The 22,342-nt window shown below is 48.3% G+C and overlaps 2 protein-coding genes across 4 annotated transcripts in view; one reads left to right on the forward strand and one right to left on the reverse strand.

The window, feature by feature from the left end:
* NT5DC3 (5'-nucleotidase domain containing 3) overlaps nucleotides 1–4,967 on the forward strand; it is a 37,393-nt gene extending 32,426 nt beyond the window's left edge. For all 3 annotated transcript variants that reach the window (XM_024732168.1, XM_024732166.1, XM_024732167.1), the window contains one exon: nucleotides 569–4,967. In XM_024732168.1, coding sequence (XP_024587936.1) covers nucleotides 569–821 — 253 coding nt within the window. In that variant the 3' untranslated portion in view covers nucleotides 822–4,967. The remainder of the gene's footprint in view (nucleotides 1–568) is intronic.
* A 1,964-nt stretch (nucleotides 4,968–6,931) lies between these two features.
* The window catches only part of STAB2 (stabilin 2), a 152,346-nt gene continuing 136,935 nt past the window's right edge, over nucleotides 6,932–22,342 (reverse strand). The window contains exons 61-69 of the mRNA XM_024732138.1: nucleotides 21,807–21,940; nucleotides 20,079–20,244; nucleotides 19,827–19,933; nucleotides 17,407–17,526; nucleotides 16,481–16,621; nucleotides 14,290–14,397; nucleotides 13,227–13,355; nucleotides 12,138–12,254; nucleotides 6,932–7,365 (exon numbers count right to left, since the gene is read on the reverse strand). Coding sequence (XP_024587906.1) covers nucleotides 7,315–7,365; nucleotides 12,138–12,254; nucleotides 13,227–13,355; nucleotides 14,290–14,397; nucleotides 16,481–16,621; nucleotides 17,407–17,526; nucleotides 19,827–19,933; nucleotides 20,079–20,244; nucleotides 21,807–21,940 — 1,073 coding nt within the window. The 3' untranslated portion in view covers nucleotides 6,932–7,314. The remainder of the gene's footprint in view (nucleotides 7,366–12,137; nucleotides 12,255–13,226; nucleotides 13,356–14,289; nucleotides 14,398–16,480; nucleotides 16,622–17,406; nucleotides 17,527–19,826; nucleotides 19,934–20,078; nucleotides 20,245–21,806; nucleotides 21,941–22,342) is intronic.

Consider the following 22,342-nt stretch of genomic DNA (forward strand, 5'->3'; position numbering starts at 1 on the left):
AAAAATCTGGGCTTCCCTGGTGGCGCAGTGGTTGGGAGTCCGCCTGCCGATGCAGGGGACACGGGTTCGTGCCCCGGTGTGGGAGGATCCCACGTGCCGCGGAGCGGCTGGGCCCGTGAGCCATGGCCGCTGAGCCTGCGCGTCCGGAGCCTGTTGCTCCGCAACGGGAGAGGCCACAACAGTGAGAGGCCCGCGTGCCGCAAAAAAAAAAAAAAAAAAAAAATCTTTTTATTGACGTATGGTTGATGTACAATATTATATCAGTTTCAGGTGTACAACATAGGGATTCACGTTTTTTATCGATTGTACTCCATTTATAGTTATTATAAAATATTAGCTATATTTCCCGTGCTGTGCAATAATCCTTGTAGCTTATTTATTTTAAACTTTTTATTTTACATTGGGGTAGAGTTGATTAACAATGTTGTGTTGGTTTCAGGTGTACAGCAGAGTGATTCAGTTATACGTATACATGTGTCTGTTCTTTGGGAAACGGTGATTTTGATTTTATTTGATTTCGGTAGCTAAAAGCAGACCTTTTGGGAATCACTGTCTCTTGCCTCTTCAGAGAAATGACCAAAGGTTCCTTCAACACCCAGTTCGGAAGCTTGTTCCGCACAGACCAGAACCCCACGTACTTCCTGCGGCGACTGTCGCGGTTTGCCGACATCTACATGGCGTCCCTGAGCTGCCTCCTGAGCTATGATGTCAGCCACACGTTCTACCCCCGGAGAACCCCGCTGCAGCACGAGCTTCCTGCCTGGTCTGACAGGCCCCCGGCCACCAGGCTGCCGCTCCTGCAGGAGGCCCAGGCCAAGTAGCCAGCGGCCCAGGCACCCTGGGCGCGAAAAGCCAGGACCGGCGGCGGCCCCGCACCGGGCAGACTTTGCATGGACGTGACTGTGCTTACGGACATGCCTTGTGATACCAATTTTGTACATTACGGAGGATACCCCCCAGCTCGTGAAGACAGGAGCTCGCAGCCCAGGGGGACTGCCTTCCTGTACATGTGGGGACAGCGGCTGGCTTCCTGTCAACACCCTGTGATCGCCCTTCTTGTTTACTAAGGTACCGCGACCGGCGTCAGATTTTCTGGGACGGGGAGGCTTCTTGATACCGCCTCTGGATTCCAGCAGGTGACGTTTTGAAACTCTTCTTGACTCTTCCATGCAAAACGCATGGAGAAAGTGAACATTCACAGGCCGTGCAGGGGCCCAGTGGTGTGCATCGGTGAACTGCCCACAGAAAGCTGACGCTTGAGCGAGCGCTGCGATAGCATACCACTGTGTCAGTGGCAGAGCGGGTCCCCAGACGGCAGCCGGTTCCCAGATATCTTCTGGTACTAGGGCTTTGGCACTCTGGTGCCCCACTTGAAAGCAGACTCAGCCTCTCTGGAAGTCTTTCGTGAGAAAGAACAAGGGGAGTTGCAAGTCCTTGGCCTTGATTGTCCTCAGTATCCGTGTCCCGTGTCCTGCCCCCTGCTGGGGAAGGACCATTGTGCCCCAAGTGATGGGCAGGTTCACTCTTCTCCCCAGAAGAGGTGGGCAAAGAGAGAAGAGCTTCTGGTTAAATTTCCAGCCAGCAGAACAGACTTTGTAGAATGAGGCTGTGAGAAATAAACAGGTCAGAAGACAAATGCCAGTGCATTTGTGTTGGGTCTCCCAGGAATTTATTTTAGCTGAAACTGCTACCTGTATGTTGCTTGAATGTGATCGTTGGAGGATGGAAAGTGAAACCAAAAAAATGTCCTTGTAATGAAGAGCCACGCCGTGACCCCTACTGGCTGTGTTGCAGTCTTATTAACATGTGTATTACCAGAAACCGTCCTTGTTGGAGGGAAACGAGCAGATGCCTGTCTCTCCTGACTTGTCAGCCGAGGAGAGGGGCTTGAATCTAGCAGGAGGGGAGGGAGGTGGCCCTCTCCTCTTAGCCATCTTCCACCCTCTCCTCCTCTTAGATTGCTTTCCTGCCATGTTTGTATGTCTATTTGGGGAGTTTGGGTGGTTTTCTTTAGGTGTCTGTGTTAAAGGTGGGAGAGGATAAAGGACGCTGAAGCTAAGAGAAACAGAGTTGGAAATGACCTAGCTGGCTGAGTGTTCCCATTTCCTTCTGAGGACAAGGCAAGGGACACGCATCCTTAAACCTAAAGGATGCAGGTACAGGAGGAAAGGGGGCTTGTGGAGAGAGGGCTCGCGGATTCAGCGTTTTTAATGGATTCGTGTATGGAGCCAGTTGTTGATGAAATGCTCACTTGGCCTTCCACAGGATACCTGCCCCAGTGTGGAAATTAGACGAGTCCCACAGCACGCATTGTAATGCTGCTTGTTATAATGGGAGAGTGTGCTTGTGATATTTTCTTGTATTTAACTAAAATAGTGAAGGTGATTCTCTAGACCCAATAGGCCCAATTAGCCCCCGTTTTTTCCTTCTGAATTTTATTTGAAACGCAGTAGGGTCCGTTCCTTTTTCAGACAGCAGGGGGCGTTTTGTTTGCTGTTTGTTAGCGCTCAGGGGTTTTACGCATCCGAGTGCATTGGAAGACTGGCGTTTCGGGGGTGCAGGTGGTGCCCAGAAATGTTCAGTGTTGGGGTCCTCAGAGGATACACTGGTGCTTTGGGCTGCTAGTTTCTGATTTGGAGAAGCTGAGTGAGGAAGTAGGTATTCTTTTAAAACGTTTTCTTAGTTTTTATCAGGTATTCATTAGATATCTCCTAGGTGCCAGTGATAGGGTGTCTTGTTTACTCAAGAATGAAGTACAACTATTTTTACAACCTGCTTTCATGTACGTCTAGGTTAGGTGACCCAAGCCTGGGGGGAAGAAATAGATTTTCTGGGTGTGAATAATGAATTTTACGACCTATTACCAGTTAGGGTTTCGGTCTGTGGGCCACGGTACGTGGCGGTATTGAGATCTCTCCGCGCAGGGCCCACCGAGCATGCGCCTGGCAGATGTGAACCCGCGCTGGGGCCAGGACAGAGGCATTCTTGTCTGCGCTCAGTCTTGTCACTGTTGTGACTCAGCTGGTTTTCAGCACGACGCACTGCATTCTGTTCCTCCCGGTTTGTCCTCTGGTGCGCACGCTTACGAAGGCGTGTGGGTACAAGGGAAGGGAGTCTATTTTCTACCACTTAAAACCTCAGTTTGGAAAGTGAACGGAATAAAATTAGTTGGCACATTAAAAAAATATTTTCCGTTTTTTAGCATCAGTTAGACTGATTTTCTCTGAATGATGTGAGCAAAAATTCACAGTCCAGGGGCAGTCCTTGCCCCCCAAGGCTCACGTCCCTGTAGCTGGTTGCCCTGGAAGGAACCTGCACAACTCGTTTTTCCAGAGTTGTTTTTAATAGATGAAACCTGGCTTTTAATATATTTTAGGAGTTTGTCTTAGAGCTCCCACTTTCCTCCTAACATGGCCTCTTTTTTTCCCCCCCCCCCCTTTCAAAAATTCTCTTCAGCTCCGTTAATGCCATCCAACATAAACCACATGTTACTGATTCAGGCACATCTCAGACTAAATTCCTGGTCGCTTTGAAGGCATTGGGCCTCTTAATTAGTGCAAAGGAGAAATGAAAAGTAATCTTTCTTCCTAGCTAATTTAGCTTTGGGTGACCTAAATAGCGGTCCCTCTCTTTTTGTCCCCAAAGGCCTCTAAAGCGGTAGAGTGTGTGCTAAATACTGGAACTGGATTCCACTCAGCCAAATGCTCACCTGCTGCATGCACTTGGGAGCCCTTGTCTCGAATGTGCTCTCAGACTAAATTTGGCCAGAGGCAGGGTTCCTTCATTGCTCTCTTCAACTACCAGGGAGCCAACCGATGATCTGCCCTCTTAGTATTGATTTCCTTTTGTACCAGTTTTCTGCGTTAGCATATGGGAGCTTGGCTCCAAGTTCAGCTAACCTTTAATACCCTAGTGGACTGAGGAAAAGAGAGGAAGTGAAGTTTCCCTAATGCAAGGTTCAGCAAACTTTTCCTGTAAAGGGCCAGGCAGTAAATACTTTCAGCTTTGCGGGCCATTTTCTGCGGCCCCTCTCTAGGACTGGGCCTGCCTGTGGTCCAGTACAGCGTGGCTTATGAAAACAGGCTGCAGGCTGGATTTGGCCTTTGGGCCATGGTCTGCCGAGCCCTGCTCTGATGGATCGTGTTGGTGGCAATGGCGAGATGACCTTGCTGAAAGCACGCGGATGAAGCAGCCCACAGTTGGGTGCAGCCAGTAGAAAGAAGTTCTGTAGGTAAGTGTGCCATGTTCCCCTACGAGCTACTCTCTGGGCATATTTACTTTTATGGCCAGTGGTAAAATACTGTGTTTCCAGCACACGGCACGATTGTCGTTGTGTAATTGAGCTGCCAGACTCGGCATTCATTGAATATACCTCTCATTGCCCTCATCTGTGATTGTGCTAGTAGCGTGTGATGGGCTTGGATGCCCAGAAGACCCTTCAGGACAGAAGGACTTAATCCCCGCAACTGCTGGGTGTGCTCTGGCTTACCGTCCGCAGCTGTCAGTCCTCCTTGGGAGCGTCCCCTGCTGAAAAGTCCTGCCTGGGATGAGGATGTGGTCAAGCTCCCTCCCTGGAGCAACTCTGAAGGCCTTTCAGCTCCAGAGCTGGGGGGAGGGCACACAGCTGAGGCCTCTCTGTCTGCACTGCAGCCCAGCTCCCTTCCCATCCCCTCTCCCCTTGCCGGGTGTTGATCCCAAGGACAGTCCCCATCTCAGTATCTGCTCTCCAAGGAACCAACCCACAGCAGTGCTCTGTACTTTTCTATACTGCAGGCTTGAACTCTGACTTAGGAAACTGTTTTTTTAGTAGAATGACAGATTGTGCCTGTTTAATTAATTTCAGGCACAATGAATGCAAATTAGATAGACTTACTGTTTATTCTGAATGTGAATTTGCTATTTATTCTAAATGTTGATTTTATGTCACATGACTTTGAACTTGTTGCCAAATAAAAGTTTGAATTGTATTGTCCAGTTTATTCTAAGTCATCTGTTTTGTGTGCTTCAGTCAGTGGCAAAAGCCGTATCACATTCTAATGTACCCCAAAAAGAGTATCCCTGAGAGCAAGGGTGAAAGATTTATGGTTCATTTCTCACCACCCTTGTTCTCCCACCCCCAGCAAAGCACACTTGCTTGTTTTCAGAGCTCGAGGACCATGTAATTACGCCACGGAAGGAAAATTGGTATGCGTTTGGCCTTAGGTGGGCAGCAGGTAAGCCACCTGGAATTTCTGTCTCTCACAGACTGTTCCCTCCTTGAGAACAAGGAGATGACAGTGAGCCACCTGTTTGTCTGCAGTCAAATTACCAGGAAAGCTGGAAATTGGAAGCGGTGTTTTTAAGGGAAGAAAATGCTGCATAATATTGAATTGGGAGCGCGCGCTGTGAAGTCAGTTCACTGCTGGGTTTTGGGTAAATTTATATTTTGAAGAGCCTTCTAAAAAACCTGAATTGTGTGTGTGTTTCACCTTAATGTCCTTGACCTCTCGTTGTGCCAGAAACTTCATCTCATTCACTCCTCCCACGGATACCTGCTGTTTCTCCTCTTAATCACGTGCCTTTCTGGACCCTCTGATGGTGGAGTTGGTGGACTCACTAGTGAATCGGTCCCACGTGCCTTTGGAGAGCGAGTTTCTGGAAACCTGGCGTTGCCCTCATCACGGCACGTTGTCCGAGAGGAGGTGGTGAGTTGTTCCTGTGCCTGCCACGGGGGCTTCTTCCCTTTCCTAGAGTTGTGAGAAAGCTTCTGAGACCCTGGGGCTTCTGGACTTTGGACTTGGCTCAGCAAAAACCCTGATGATGTGGAACAAAGTCGTTTGGGTTGCGAGGGCGATGGAGAGGAGAGTCTGAGGTCTGCTCAGCCCAGAGCAGGGCTTCTCCATCCCCAGCACTGGCTCCTGAGCATGGCCAGTGCTACCTCCAGGGACAGCTTGGAAATGGGTGGTGGGTGGGCTGGAGGGTGCCCGGTTGTCACAGTGATGGCGAGGCCACTTTGGGCCTTTTGAGGGTATGGGGGACATCCTGCCTTGCAGAGTCCTGCACGGTGCAGAACTGGCCTGAGCCTACACATCACTTGTGTAAAATTCCAGAACGTTTTCACACCCCCAGAAGAAACCCCGTACCTCTTAGCAGCTACCCCAGTCCCTAGCTGGAAACCACTCACTCACCCTTCTGGCTCTATGAATTTGCCGATTCTGGACATTTCCATGTAGATAGAATCATACGGCATGTGGTCTTTTGTGTCTGGTTTCTTCCACTGAGCATCACGTTTTCAAGGTTCATCCGTGGTGTTGCATGTATCAGTACTTAGTTCCCTTTTAGGGTGAAATGCTATTTCATGGTGTGGCTAGACACACTGGTTATCCATTCATGAGTTGGTAGACATTTGGGTTGTTTCCACGTTTTGGCTGTTATGAATAATGCTGCTACGTACCTACCTCTGTAATTTGTTGTGTGGACATGTTTTCACTTCTCTTGGGTCTGTACCTAGGAGTGGAGTTTCTGGATCACACGGTAATTCTGTGTTTAACTTTTTGAGGATCCGCCAAACTGTCTCGCACGGCGGGGGCACCATTTTACACTCCCACCAGCAAATTAGGAGGGATCCAGTTTCTCCACATCCTTGCCAATACTTGTTATTGTCTGTGGTTTTGAGGATGGCCATCCTAGTGGGTGTGAAGTGGTATCTCAGTGTGGTTCTCATGTCTTCTTAACACAAGCAAACAAAACAGAGTTAAGAAAGAAGCGTTCCTAAGGCAGATGGTGGCTAATTGAAAAGGCCCTAAGAAGCCCAAACAAGTTGGTTTTACCTTCAAAGTTTGACCCCCTCCTATGGCGAACAGTCGTTTTGTTTCCCAAAACACTGGATCTGTTCCATTGACTTTATTTCTATTCTGTAACCAATACGTCAGCACATTTCACGTGCCAGACACTGTGCTGGGTGCTGAGATACAAAGACGAATAGGGAGGTCCCTGCCTTTGGGAACTTACAGTCTAATAGGGAAATAAGACAAGGTCACTGGAGTGTTGGTCACTAAAGGTACACGGGAAGGACAGAAGAGAGTCAGGAGGGAGCAGTCTCCGTGGGTTGGTGGGTGGATTTAACATGGTCCCTCACCCACAGAAACAGAATAATCCCCCAGATCAACCAAAGAGATGAGGTACGGCTTGAGTGTTTCATACTCTGAAATGTTAAAGGAGCTTACTTCTCCCACAGGCAACTGGGGCTGAGGATTCACAGTTGACGGCCTTTCTGAGGCAGCGCCAGGGGCCCAGGTGGCGGCGGGTGATGTCTGGCTGGGGCAGGTCCGGCCCTCACAGTGCCCCCAGGGGGTCAATGCTGTCCAGCTGCTGGTCTTCAGGGTCCTGGAAATGAGAGGTCTGTGAGCCACGCAGAGGGTACAGGCCTTCTGTTTGTGAATCCTTCTGGGTCGAGCATTCTTATGGCTACTGGTCTGAGGCCTTGATGGGGTTCAGGACACGCCACCCCCAAACAAAGCACCTTGGCACATTAAATGTCTTGAACTGAAGGAATTTTTTAAAAATGGCGGAAGCAGGAAGGTCACTCCGACACCCCTGCCCTACCCCCTTGCCCTTCTTTCCTGAAACAGGTAACAGAATTCCCATGTGAAAGATGCCCTCCCTGTACCAGGAGGAAAGAAGACACCACCACAGATGGGGAATCAGGGGACTAAAATCTGTACAAACAAACCTTGTTCACTAACCCTTATCTTCCTAGTGACTTCACCATTCACTACCCCTAGCGCCAAACCTCTTTCCCTTGTCAATTCCTCACACATCATCTATTGTCTAAAAGGTACAAAAGCTTCCTCTTCTGGTCCCTCTTTTGGGTCTTTGTTTTCTCCTGAAGGCTCCCACGTACAGGTAAGCATTCAAAAAAAGGTACATGCTTTTGTCCTGTGAGTCTGTCTCTATCAATCAGTGTACTTTTCAGGCCCAGCTAGGGATCTTAGGAGGGTCAAGGAAAACTTCTTCCTCCCCTACAGCCTAAAACATGATTCTTCCCTCAGTGCCCCGTGGACACACGTGTTGGGAGCGAGCACGGCTTCACACTGCTGTCCCGCGGCTCATGGCATGGAGGTTAGGGCCCCGTTCCGGGTACAGTCTCTGCTGTTTGAAGGTGTGTGGCCCTGGACAGATCATTTGAACTGTGCTGTAGTTTCCTCATCTATAAAGAATCCTAGTAATATTTACCTGACAGGGAGGTGTGAGGATTAAATTAGATACTACATTAAGGAAGATTTAAAAAGCACCCCACAAAAGGTGGCTGTTACTCTGATTACAAAAAAAAAACCTTTCCAGTTGAAAATTCATCCTGAACTAGGGTCTAACCAGAAGCCACAGTCCAGAGGCAGCCACTCTGAACAGTCTGCTGTCTGTGGCTCTGATCAGCACTGAAGTTTTGTTAATTCGCATCATGGACGTTCATGCTGTCTAGATTGACTGCAGATAGTCCATAGGCAATGCCCGCTCCCTCAGTATAAAAGGCATGAGAATCGAGCACACTTGGGGCTGGTATCCTCAGCTTGGGATTCCCATAACTGGAACATTTTTGCCACCTGGTTGAATGAGAAGGGTTGAGCTGAACCCTGCACCTGGGATACTCTCTCACCTGCCTCCGGCGAGTCTTTCACGCACAGGGCTCATGGAGAGCATTGAACAGGATGTGTAATTTTTCCCCCTTGCTTTTAAAATGAGGTTGATTTCAATATCACAAGGCTTACAGAAATAGGCTATTAGTAGATGCAGTTTAGCTGAACTTGCCCTTGCAATTTGGACTGGAAACTTTTACATGGGTTTGATTGAAAAAACAGGATTTATGATCTGGTTATTTTTCAATATTGCAGACATATTAAATCTACCACAGGCACTAAGAACCATGGGATATTTGCATTTGGTTCACTGCAGAAAAATAGTAACAAATGTTGCACTCTACACGCTTACAGTGGTGCAGTAAAGTGCTGTAATGTTTCAGTGCCAACTTAACAGAAATTCAATACAGCTCCCGCCCCGTGGAGCTGGGGTGCGTCACCCTCCCAAAGTGGATGTGTTCACCACCGTGTAAGCTCTCTGAATCCCCTACTACTGGGACTTTATGGATGACGATGGGAGTAGAAGGATGTGAGCTCACCTCTTCTTATGAAAACACCAAAATCGCAACTAACTGCTGAACAACCATTGACTAAAAAACACTGGAACCTGCCAGAAAAGATATCCTACGTCCAAAGACAAAGAAGAAGCCACAGTGAGACGGTAGGAGGGGCACAACTGCGATAAAATCAAATCCCATACCTGCTGGGTGGGTGAACCACAAACTGGAATATAATTTTATAGCAGAGGTTCTCTCATAGGAGTAGAAGTTCTGAGCCCCACATCAGGCTCCCCAGCCTGGGGGTCTGGCAATGGGAGGAGGAGCCCCCAGAGAAACTGGCTTTGAAGCCCTGCAGGGTTTGATTGCAGGAATTCCACAGGACTGGGGGAAACAAACTCCATGCTTGGAGGGTGCACACAGGACCCAGAGGAAAAAGCCGTGACCTCATAGGAGCCTGGGCCAGACCTACCTTCTGGTATTGGAGGGTCTCCTGAGGAGGTGGGAGGCGGCTGTGGCTCACTGTGGGGACAAGATACTGGCGGTGGTAGTTCTAGGGAGTATTCATTGGTGGGAGCCCTCTTGGAGGCCGCCATTTTCTCAACCAAGACGTGGTGCCACCCAACAGCCTGTAAGCTCCAGTGCTGGGATGCCTCTGGCCTGACAACCCAGAGGGTGGGAATACAGCCCCACCCATCAGCAGACAGGCTGCTTAAAGCCTACCTGAGTACACAGCTGCCTGATAAACACACCCTCTGACATGGCCGCGGCCACCAGTGGGACAAGACCCAGCTCCATCCACCAGTAGGCAGGAACCAGTCCCTCCGACCAGGAAGCCTGCACAGCCTCACCCTCCAGGGGGCAGACAGCAGAAGCAAGAAGAACTACGACCCTGCAGCCTGCGGAATGGAAACAGCAATCACCCAAAGTAAGACAAAATGAGACAGCAGAGGAATATGTCCCAGATGAAGGAACAAGATAAAACCCCAGAAGAACAATTAAGTGAAGTGGAGAGAGGCAATCTACCTGAAAAAGAATTCAGAATAATAATAGTAAAGATGATCCAAGATCTCAGAAAAAGAATGGAGGCACAGATGGAGAAGATACAAGAAATGTTTAACAAGGACCTAGAAGAACTAAAGAACAAACAGAGATGAACAATACAATAACTGCAATGAAATATACACTAGGAGGAATCAACAGAATAACTGAGGTAGAAGAATGGATAAGTGGGCTGGAAGACAGAATGGTGGAATTCACTGCCGCAGAACAGAATAAAGAAAGAAAAATGAAATGAGGACAGTCTAAGAGGCCTCTGGGACAACATTAAATGCACCAACATTTGCATTATGGGGTCCCAGAAGAAGAAGAGAGAGAGAAAGGACCTGAGAAAATATTGGAAGAGATAATAGCTGAAAAATTCCCTAACATGGGAAAGGAAACAGTCACCCAAGTTCAGGAAGTGCAGAGAGTCCCATACAGGATAAACCCAAGGAGGAACATGCCGAGACACACAGTAATCAAATTGACAAAAATTAAAGACCAAGAAAAACATATTAAAAGCAACAAGGGAAAAGCAACAAATAACATACAAGGGAATCCCCATAAGCTTATCAGCTGATTTCTCAGCAGAAACTCTTCAGGCCAGAAGGGAGTGGCCTGATATATTTAAAGGGTTGAAAGGGAAGAACCTACAACCAAGATTACTCTACCCAGCGAGGATCTCATTCAGATTCGATGGAGAAATCAAAAGCTTTACAGACAGGCAGAAGCTAAGAGTATTCAGCACCACCGGACCAGCTTTGCAACAAATGCTAAAGGAACTTCTCTAAATGGAAAAGAAAAGGCCACAACTAGAAACAAGAAAATTATGAATGGAAAAGCTCACCGGTAAAGGCAAGCGTACAGTAAAGGTAGGAAACCATCTGCATACAAATATGATTATCAAAACCAGCAATTCTGAGGAGAGGAGAGCACAAATGCAGGATACGGGAAATGCATTTAAATTAAAAGACCAGCAACTTAAAACAAGCTTGTTTATGTATAGACTGCTATATCAAAACCTCCTGGGAACCACAAACCAAAAATCTACAATAGATACACACACACACACAAAGGGAGTTTTTGGAGGCTTCCTCACATGGGTATGATTGATTATTAGCTCTGTTACTAGCCCCTCTCTCCTCTTTTAAGGGTGAAGGGTGGGGCTGAGAATTCCAACCTTCTAATCATGGCTTGTCTTTCTGGTGACCAGCCCCCATCCAGGAGCCCACCCAGAAGATCCTCATCAGAACAGAAGATGCCCCTAGTGTTCTTATCACTTAGGAAATTACAAGGGTTTATGAGCTCTGGGGCAGAGACCAATATACATTTTCTCTTATCTCCCTCCTAGCTTCTCAGTCCAGACCTGGTAATAAATTACAGGCAGGGCGGTATCTTCCACATTCTGTGTGAATGGGGTGCCCTGCCATGGGGTTAATTAACGTCGGTGGAGGCTCCGTCTAAGCTCAAGCGTCACTAACTCTAGAAACAAGTGGTCCTTTCCTGGAAGACCAGAGCAGAATATGCTCCCCTAGATATAAAAGACCTTATCAAAGAAGCGTAGCTCCTAAAGCAAGCAGCAGCTCTGACAACAGGCAAAAGAATCCTGGACAACATTGTAAATGGTGAAGCAGTTTTATGTCTTAGCTTTGCGCCTGCTGCCTCATCAATGTTTGTGGCAGAATTTGGCCCAGGATTTCTTCTCCTTGTGACCTCTCACCTGGTCACGAGGTAGGGGTTGGGCAACCCCTAGTTCTCCCCTGCCTCTAACTGTTGGACGCCTCTGCCGTCCACCCAAGAGAGCTCAGAATGCTACACAGCTACACGGCTTCACCCAGCTCACAACACTCGATTTTAGGCTTGTTGCCGGGAGACATGTTCTAGTAGTGAGATTTCTTGGTGCAGAGCTTGCCACTGAGATGTGCTGAAAGACATCGTTCCCCTGCACCCCAACTGAACCTGTTCCTAGATAAAAACACACACTCACCATGAAGGGGTCGTAGGAAGGTTCTGGGGTTGCTGAGGCTGTGTTCTCGTACATGGGGTTCGAGATATTCTCGGGCTGCTGCTTGCCGAGAGCTGCCACGTCGATATCCTCTTCCGACTGCTCGGAAAGACAAGCACAGGGCTGAGCACCACCAAGTCCCCGAGGCAGGAGTGTATCATCAAAATTGGGGGGTAAAGCGAGCCACCTCCCGCCCACCTCCGGGAGCTTTTTCCTTTTCCTTTTATTGAGATCTGACTTACATATAATATCATGCACCAATCTTAAATGTTCAGTTTAATGACTTCTTAATACGTCCCCCCAGGTATGACCACCACCCAAGTCAGCATATAGGGCATCTCCATCCCCCCCAGGAGGTGCCCTCATGTCCCTCGCCCACCAATATCCGGTCCCACCCAGGGTAACTGCTATTCTGACTCCTGTCACCTGGAGTGGTTTTGCCTGTCCTTGAACTTAGCATAAAAGGAATCATACAGCACGTGCACTTTTGCTAGATGTGATGTTTTATAAATCATGTATATGGTGCTGATAAATACACAGGTTATCTGCCAGAAGGAAGTGACCTACTGCTTGGGGGCTGCTGGTAAACCTGGTCCCCAGTGTCTCCCCACAATCAGCCAAGACTCACTGACCTGGACGTGGGCTCAGCAGTTCAAAGAGGGCCAATGTGTTTCCCTGGCTGTGGCGTGAGGCCTCTGGCTGTGTAGGTCCCTACCCTGTCCCCACCCTCAGAGTCAGCCTTGAAGCTCAGATCAGTCCTGGTGGGTGCCTGTCTTGTGAATCCTCCAAGGTGAGTGGCCTCCTGGGCCCCTGGTGAATTTGCCTCCAAGCCAGACCCCTGGCACAAAGGGCCACTGGCAGCCCATCACCCTCCTCCGTATCCTGTCTTGGCCAGGAAGAGGGCCTTGGAGCTGCCACTGCTGCTCTCTTAGGGGCAGAGGCCCCACCCAGGAGACGGGGAGTGTGTGCCAGGCGCCCAGCTGCCGGTGAGCTCTCTGAAGCAGCCCAGAGCCAGGGGCTGGGTTTCAGAGAGGACCCCCGCGCCCATGTTCCCGTTTTTCTCCGTCTTACCTCAAAATGCTGAAAGCCAGTTGTTCTCCGGTTTAATCGAAAGTAAGAGTATGCAGCCAGAGCGATGGCTCCAATGACCAGGATGATGGCAAAGAACATCCCCGTTCCCAAGCCAGCGTGGCTTGAAGTCTGAACACAGAAAGGGGAGCGGCTGGTACTCAAAACTGTGACTTCCCCAAAGAGGTGTGCTTTCTGGAGCCTACCCCATTCTGGCTGGCCTGAGGCATCTTGGTACCAGTTGGGATAAAAATAATGATAAAATTCTTAACATGTATCTAGCCCTTACTATTTCCAGGGTCTGTTCTAAGCCCCCTTACACAAAGTAATCAATTTAAATGTATAATAACACAAAGAGATAAGAACAATTTTTATTGTTTCCACTTTCATACGGGAGAATGGAGACACAGAGCGGGTAAGCACTTGCCCAATATCACACAGCCTGTGAGTGGTAGAGGTGGGCTTTGGAAGCCAGCCTGGCTTTGGAACTTATGTGCTTAACCACTACGCTGTGGAACTTCCCAGCAGCCAGCTGTGCTCGCCCCTCCCTCATACTTTTAAAACAAAGTTAGAATACTAACATCACCACCACCAACCAACCACAGCCGACCAACTCTTATATAGCATGTACTATGTGCCGGGGACTGTCTTCATTATTTTATATTAACTCGCCCTCCCAAGAACCCAGGGAGGAAGGCATTACGACCTCGATTTTGCAGATAAGAAAAATGGGGCTCAGTGATGTTCTGGGGCTTGTCTAAGGTCACACGGTTATGAAGTAGAGATGCTCAGGACTTTCACTCCCTTTCCAGTGGTTTCTCCATTGGCCCATACTGCCCTTTTCATTCAATAGATATTTATGGTGACAGGTGTTACGTTGCTAATGCACTGGAGGGGGGGTGGGATGCAACAGGGCCCGGCATCCCTGAAGCCAGCTGCCGTGGATGGGGGAGGCGCCTCCAGTATCCGGAGGAGGGGTGGACAGGGCTTCCGGGAGTAGTTTGCTTCTTGGGGAGTGGACATTCGGGTTCCCCCTGGCCCCTCACCAGGAACCCTGGATACTCACCACTGGGGTGGGAGGTGCTTTTAAAGGCCTGGAAATGACATGAATAATCCCATTGGAGGCAAAGATGTCCCACTGCAGAATGGCTCTTCCATCAACGAACCTGGTCTCCTAGGGGAGATGAGAAGAGGCTGATGGAGATCTCTGACCACCTGACTCTTACTCTCCATGTGGGCAGCCCTTTCATGGAGGAAAGTTGTCCAGTTTCCCCGAGGTCGTGGCGCCTGGGCTTCAGGCCATTCCTCACTGACAGGTAGCATAGGACTTGCGCTCACCCTCTGGACAGCCCAAAACACATTAGTAGCTCTTGTGCCAATTAGCTGATCTAAGAGCTGCAGAGACCCCAGGAGGTCATTCTGTCCAGCCCACTTGTTTAACAGATGAGAGTTCAGAAGGAAAATGGTATGTCCAAGATCACCCAGGTCGTAGGTGGCAAATCCCACGCCTCTGGATCCCAGATCCACCGCTGTGAACATCACACCGCACTGTTAGAAAGGGATTTTAAGGGATCTGATTCCTTGCTAATCAAAGTGTGCTCCACTGGCTTGTGGCGTGGACAGTCACCTGAGAATGCTTAGAAGTGCAGAACCTGAGGCCTCACAACCCACCCACTGAATTACAACATGCATTTGAACAAACCTGTAGGTGATTAAAATGGACAGTAAAGTTTGAGAAGCACTGATCTAAAACTGATCGTCAGTAATAAAGATCATTTATCAGGTAAAAATTAAAAGTAATTCATTTAGCCCTTGCTACATGTCAGACACTATTATCACACGTCGAAAGACTTGAATCACTGAATCTCCATAAAAGCCTATGATGTGACAGAACTGCAATGAGGTATCACCTCACACCAGTCAGAATGGCCGTCATCAGAAAGTCTACAAATAATAAATGCCGGAGAGGGTGTATCCAGCAATCCCACTCCTGGGCGTATATCTGGAGAAAACCATAATTCGAAAAGATACACGCACCCCAATGTTCATAGCAGCACTATTTACAACAGCCAAGACATGGAAGCAACCTAAATTTCCATTGACAGATGAATGGATAAAGAAGATGTGGTACATATATACAATGGAATATTACTCAGCCATAGAAAAATGAAATAATGCCATTTGCAGCAACATGGATGGACCTAGAGATTATCACACTAAGGCAGAAAGACAAATTTTATCATATGTATCACTTATATGTGGAATCTAAAAAAATGATACAAACGAATTTATTTACAAAACAGAAACAGACTCGCAGATATAAAAAACAAACTTATGGTTAACGCAGGGGAAAGGTAGGGAGGAGGGATATATTAGTAGTATAGAATTAACAGATATACTCTATATAAAATAGATAATTAACAAGGACCTACTATATAGCACAGGGAGCTATAGTCAATATTTTGTAATAACCTATATGGGAAAAGAATCTGAAAAAATATATATATAATTGAATATATATATAACTGAATCGTTTTGCTGTACTCCTAAAACTAACACAACATTGTAGATCAACTATACTTCGATTAAAAAATATATTTTTAAAAAAGCCTATGATTTGAACATCATGGTTGTCATGGTCACATTACCACCACCACTGTCACTACTTCTAATATCACTACCACCATCATCCCCACCATCATCCATCACCATCATCAAAATAATCATCACCACCACCATCATTAACACCACCATTATCAAAGTATCACTGTTACCTCCATCGTAATCATCACCACCGCTACCACCACCACCACCATCACCAACATCCCTGCTTTTCAGATGAGGAAATTGGGACACTGAGAAGTGAGATAACTTGTCTAAGTTCCTAGAGCTAGTGAGTGGCAGAACTGGTTTTCATACGAGGGTCATTTGACTTGAAGGCTCACATGTTAACACCTAGGATAGGCTGGTAATCTGACAGAAATAAGGGCAGAGAATCAGACTGCTTTAAAATGGTTTCAATGAAAGCTGGTTTCACCAGCTTCTGGGGCTGGCGGTCACCAATGGCTTATTTCCCAAAGGGTAGGGGCTGCCTGACAGTGTGGTGTGTTCTGGTGTGCAGCTAGTACCGCTAACTGCATCTTTGGAGTTTACTTTCACATTATAAGAGTTGCCATCTAGTAAGCACCTACTCTCTGCTAGGAGCTTGGCATATATTATCCCCACTTCCCCCTATAAGCCCAGAAGACTTTTCATACCAGTTGGCGCTGGTCCTGGCTGGAGGTAATCAGCAGCTGGCTTCCCAGCCTAGTGTGCAGGACGGTACCGTTGACAAGGTCATTGTAAAAAAAGATGCTGACATTGGCGAGATGGTGCTCGATGTCCCGCCCAGACAGAGTCTGAGAGCAAAGAAGAGACAAGAAAACGGTCTTTAAAGGCCAAGCAATATTTTCTCCTTTTAATGACAAAGATGACCCAGGGAAAAAAAACCACTTTGCAAAGCCTTGGTTTTTCTGCCTCCACTTTGAAAGTCATTTTAATGGTCAAAGCAGAGCTTCCCAGTGGTGTCCTGGGAGGAATGGGTCTTGAGTGGGTAACAAGTGAGCAGAGGTATTGCTTCTCTCAGCCCTCAGTGGGCTCTGGGCTGTCAGAGCCCGTGGGTGGGCTGAATAAACACTGCCAGTTCCTCTGTGCCGTGACATGAAAAAGGTTGATGTAGTAGATCAGTTGCACCCATGGCCCTGGTTCTTCACCCCTCCCCGTATCCTTGCCCTTTACCACATCATCTGAGGGCCTCCCACTCTGACTTTGGGCTCAGCCACATGACCTGTTGGGCCAGTGGCATATTAGCAAATGTGACCAGACAGGGGCTTAGAAAGCACTGGCAGGACTGGGCTTGCTCTCACCACAAGCCCGGGCTAGCCTGCTGGAGGACGAGAGCCCCGCGGAGCAGAGCCCCAGACAAGCCAGCCTTGATAACCTGACGGCCAGCCCAGCTTAGACGTATGAGCACGCCTGGCCTAGCCCGGAAGGACTGCCAGCTGATCTACAGATGCTGGAGCTAACTAAGTGTGTAGCCATTGCATTCTGGGATCGTTTGTAGCATTGCACTGTTGTGGTGATAGACAACCGATACTGTCTAGAAGCGCTAGTCTAAAGCACAGACATCAGGAACCCAGCTCACCTCATTTTCCCCCAGCCCACTGTTCTGTGGCACAAAGAGGGTGCTTCGGATCGACAGGTCAGTCAGGTGTTTCAGAAACGCCCGGCCTCTGGCTGAGCTGTTGGAATAGGCCAGCACTTCCTGGGGAGAGGAAGGAGGGGGTCAGATGGGTCAGCCTGGTGTGCAGGGGCCGGGGTGGCTGGAGAGGGTAGCATCACCCCTCTGGGAATATTCCTGCTGGTCGTCCCAACTCAGGCTGCCACTTGTCCGCTCTTCTGTCTGACTGCCCCTTGAGAAGATTTTAGGAGGATTTTTCCTTTCCTCAATAAATCCTGTGGTCCCAAGTCACAGCCAGATCACAGGCCATTCTCAACACGACAGCCCGTGTGGTCTTTGAAACGTTAAGTGAAATCTTGAGTCTCCTTTTGTCAAAACCCTGCAAGGGCCCCCACTTCACCCAGAGGAAAAGCCAAAGTCCTTACAGTGGCCCGTGAGGCCCAAACCATCTGGACTCTTGCTCCTCTGACCCCGTGCCCGGCTGTCCTCTCGCTCACTCTGTTCCAGGCACACTGGCGTCCCTGATGTTCCTCAAGCTTTGCCCAGCACTCTCCTGCCTTTCATCCTTTGCATGGTTGTTTCTTCTGCCTGGAAGATTCTTCCTCCAAATCTGCATGGTTAACTTCCTCTCTTCTGTTCACACTTTACTCACGTGTCACCTTCTCACTAAGGCCTTTCCTCATCACTCTATGCAAAATGAGAACCCTCTGGTTCCCCTTACCCTCCCCACCCCACCCCCCATAGCCTAGATCATCTTCTAGCTTTCAATACTATTTACTTACTTATTCTGTTTATTGTTTGTCTATTTTGTTCACTGATATATCTGAAGCGTTTGTAAGTACTCAATAAATACTCACTGAACAAATTTTAAAAAGTCACACTACCCAGTTCAGCTTTGTCATTGTGCAGAGAGCACCACTGACACCCAGAGAAGATAATTTGCTGAAGGGCACATAGCCAGTGAGTTTTGTTCTACACTGTCTTTTCTCTGAGATGCTGTCACAAGCCAAGCTCCCATGCAGCACAAATACTGGTTTGGGTGTTTACCTTTAGAGTATTTACAGTAACGCTGAATTTTTAGACGAGTTAGGTGGATACGTTTGGTCTGTGGAAAAAGGCTCGCCATTGTGGGGTCCTTGGTTTAGCTTCTGCCCTGCTCCTACACGCCCTATACTTATGCTCAGTCCCCTCTCCTTGGCTATGTCCTTGACCTTGCTAAGCCTTAGTTTCTTTATCTGCAAAATGGGAATAACAGCAGAAGTGACTTCATAAGGTTGCATAAGGATTTATTCCTTCTAGCAAGTATTTATTGAGCACCTACTATATGCCAGCCACAAGGCAGAGAAAATCCTTTCCCTTATGGAGCTTATGTTCTATGAACCAAGTGAAAAGGGCCCTGAAAGGGCTCAGTACAATGCCCCGTGCGAAGGAAGTGCGTAAGAAATTTTAGCTATTGTTATTAAAATTATTAGCTCAGTTCTTTCATCAGTCAACACCAATTCCTTCTCTAACAGGGGCTTTCTCTTCATTGGACGTGACTTGTAGAATATTAAAGTGACTTTAAGTGCAGTGCAGGAATTCCCTGGTGGTCCAGTGGTTAGGACTCTGTGCTTTCACTGCCGAGGGTGTGGGTTCGATCCCTGGTTGGGGAAGTAAGATCCCGCAAGCCGCATGGTGCAGCCGAAAAGAAAAAAAAAAAAGTGTAGTGCAAGATGCAAGTTGACCCCGTGTCGAGAATTTGGCTCACTGGGTGACCGCCAGGCAGACTTAGCTAACTGTGCCCTACCCTGTCCACAAAGATAAAAGAGCATCTTACTCCTCCAGGGCCGACTCTGAAGCTGCTGTAGTTGCAAACAGAGATAAGAATACCAGCGAATACCAGCTAATACCAGTATAGCATTTTGCATCTGCTGGCCACAGGGCTAAGCACTTTATAAATATTAGGTCATCTATTTATCACAGTGCCCCTATGAGGTTGGTGCTATCATCATCTCCATTTTACAAATGAGCAAACTGAGGCTCAGAAGGGAAAGTAACTCATTTAAGGTGACGCACCAGGTAAGTGGCAAACCTAAGCTTCAAACTCAGGCAGTGAGGCTCAGTATCCATGCCCTTTCAAGACTTTTTTTTTTTTTGGCTGCGCCACACGGCATGTGGGATCTTAGTTCCCTGACTAGGGATTGAACCCGCGGCCCCTGCATTGCAAGCGTGAGGTCTTAACTACTGGAGCGCCAGGAAGTCCCTTTTTTTTTTTTGTCAGTGTCCATGCTCTTAACTATGACTGTGAACCTCTGTCTTCTTTGAAGGACTCACCTCTCTAATACCTGCTTTGAGGCAAGCCCTCCACCCCGAGGCGAAAGCAAACAGACATGGTACATACATACCGTCAGGAAGTTTGTGAGCGAGGGGAAGGACATCAGGACCTGCAACAGATTTCCACTGCACGAGAAGCCATCTCCCACATAGCCTGCCTTGCAGGTGCAGTTCACATCTGGAAGGCAGGAGCACACGGGGGCCCGCCCCAGTGAGGCAGGGGCCTCGGCTGCCCCATCTCACCCTGGGAGGTCGGCTGGCCAGGCTGAGGATTGCTCAGCAGCTGCACGGCCTGGAATCTAAAGTGGCGTGTGGGCCGTTACCTTTCATCCGGTAGCAGAAGACATCCCACGTTTCACTCTTGTTGTTTCTTGTTCCGTAGTCCACTATCCCAATGATACCAGAGCCACAGTTCTGGGAGGAGTAGGATGTGGGGTAGGCTACTCGCCCACTGTCCAGCCAGCCTGCTGAGCAGAGGTGGTACTTGGCCTGTAGGGACACAGATGTGGCCATGGGTCAGCTGTGATTTCATATCTGTTGTGGAGTTCTTTGGGTAATGTCTGACTCCCCCATCAGACTGAAAACTCCATGGAGTTTGGAATTATGGCTCATTTTGCCTGTTGTACCCCGTGCCCGGAACATAGTAGGTGTTCATTAAATTTTTGTTGATTGAGCCATTGGATGGATGAAAGTGGTGCCTCCTTTTTCCTGTAGGTGCCCGGGTCCTTCACACTCATTTTTCTTCCCTCTGCTCTGGAGAAAGGATTTGCAATCAGCTATTTTTTCCCTGGGTGCAAATTCTTCTGCTTATGGGTTGATAGAACTGTAACCGATCATCAGTCATCATCCTCACCATCACCATCACCATTCACTGTAACACTTATTGAGAGCTTATTCTGGGCCAGGTTCTGTTGCAAGGGCTTTTCATGTGTCAGCACCTTTAACACTCATATCAACCCTTTGAGACAGAAACTTAAAAAAAACCTCTATCATATCATTGAGAAAATAGAGGCAAAAAGGGTTAAGTAACTTGCTCAAAGTCATACAGCCAGCGAGTAGCGGAGTTGAGATTCACACCCATGCAGTCTACTCCAGAGCTCTTAATCTTAAAAACTGAGTTCCTACTGTGTGCCAGTCACTGTGCCATATTACCTTTAGTCCTTATACAAACATGCCCGGTGGGACAGAGGTTTCAATGGCTTGATCAAGGCCATACAACCAGCAAGCAGGAGAAACAAGAAATTCTGACCCTCCAAGATGCTGGGTCCTGGCATCAAAGGCTTTGCTCCTTGGTAAAGAAACGTCAGGTCTGAGGATTTGGTAGTGATGGAGGTTGGAGGGCAGTAACATCATCCTGATGGACAATGGTCTCCTCTACTCCCAGTGAGCAGTCACTAGCAGGTCACTCAAAGTCGCTGACCTTTCCTAATTGGCTTCTGGCTTTAGAGGCTGAGAGAGTAGCCCTGACCAGAGCTCCATTTCCTCCCTGGCTGTGGCTGAGAGCTGAGGCACTTCCCATGTACTCCCTTCGCAGCCCCTCCAGACACATAGAGCCCCGGCTATTCCAGAAAACTCAGCTGCTTTGTGGGTTCAGGGAGATCCTAGGCTTGTGGTTAACTGATCTCTCTTGTTTCCATCTATGAAGTACAAACTCACAGTCTGTGCCTCTGCCTTGGTGGTTGAATGTCATGATCGAGAGCAGACTTTTGGAGTCAGAGGTACATGGAATGCTGGATCTGCCACTTCTTGGCTGGGTGACACTGGGCACATTACCTTTCAGAGCCTCAGTTGCCCTATCTGTAAAAAGATAGGAATACCTACCTCCAGGGATGTTGTAAGAATGGACAGTCATGTCAGGGAAGCACCCCACACTGTGCCTGACACGCGGCAGACTCCCAGTGGACATGACGAATCGTTATTGCTCCAGGAGCTCCCTGAACTCCCCGCTCCAGGAAGGCAACAGCCTGAGTGAGTCTCCCCTGTGTCAAGAGGAAGCTGCATCTCCTCCCCTGAAGACCCTGCCTGCACAGTGCCTGCCAACTGGGCCCCACCTTCTGGGCGTAGGAGAGCTGGTTGTAGGTTGCCATGGTTGCAGCTTCCTTGGTACAGGCCTCTCTGGCTTTGTCAAAGGTCAGCTTGTACTGGCCCAGTGGGGAGCGTAGATGGAACACTCCAGCGGTGGTATCTAGAAGGGGGAGGAGAGGAATCATCCAGGCCAGGCCCCCTGGCTGGCATGCTTTCATCAGAGATTTTCAAAGTGGAAGGCTGACCGTATCCCAGGGTTTCTTGGGATGCCACTCCCCTTTGAGATGTCATTTAAAATACTTATTTCTTTTCTAACTATGAAAGTGGCACGTGTCTGGTGAAATCTGGGCCATACGGAAAACAAAAGAGATGAACAAAAATCACCTATAGTCCCGCTCTCTGGAAATAATCATTACTCCATGGCTAACATTCTGATGTACTTCCGTACAGAATTTTTATTTTTGTAACTTTTAATTTTGATGTAATTTCACCCTTCCAGTCTTTTTCCCTGTTCGTTTACATGTCATATATACCACAAGTGTGGCAGTATGCTGCATATTTA

The sequence above is a fragment of the Neophocaena asiaeorientalis genome, unplaced genomic scaffold (genome assembly GCF_003031525.2).
Source record: "Neophocaena asiaeorientalis asiaeorientalis breed wild unplaced genomic scaffold, Neophocaena_asiaeorientalis_V1.1 scaffold418, whole genome shotgun sequence".
Classification (NCBI taxonomy): domain Eukaryota; kingdom Metazoa; phylum Chordata; class Mammalia; order Artiodactyla; family Phocoenidae; genus Neophocaena; species Neophocaena asiaeorientalis.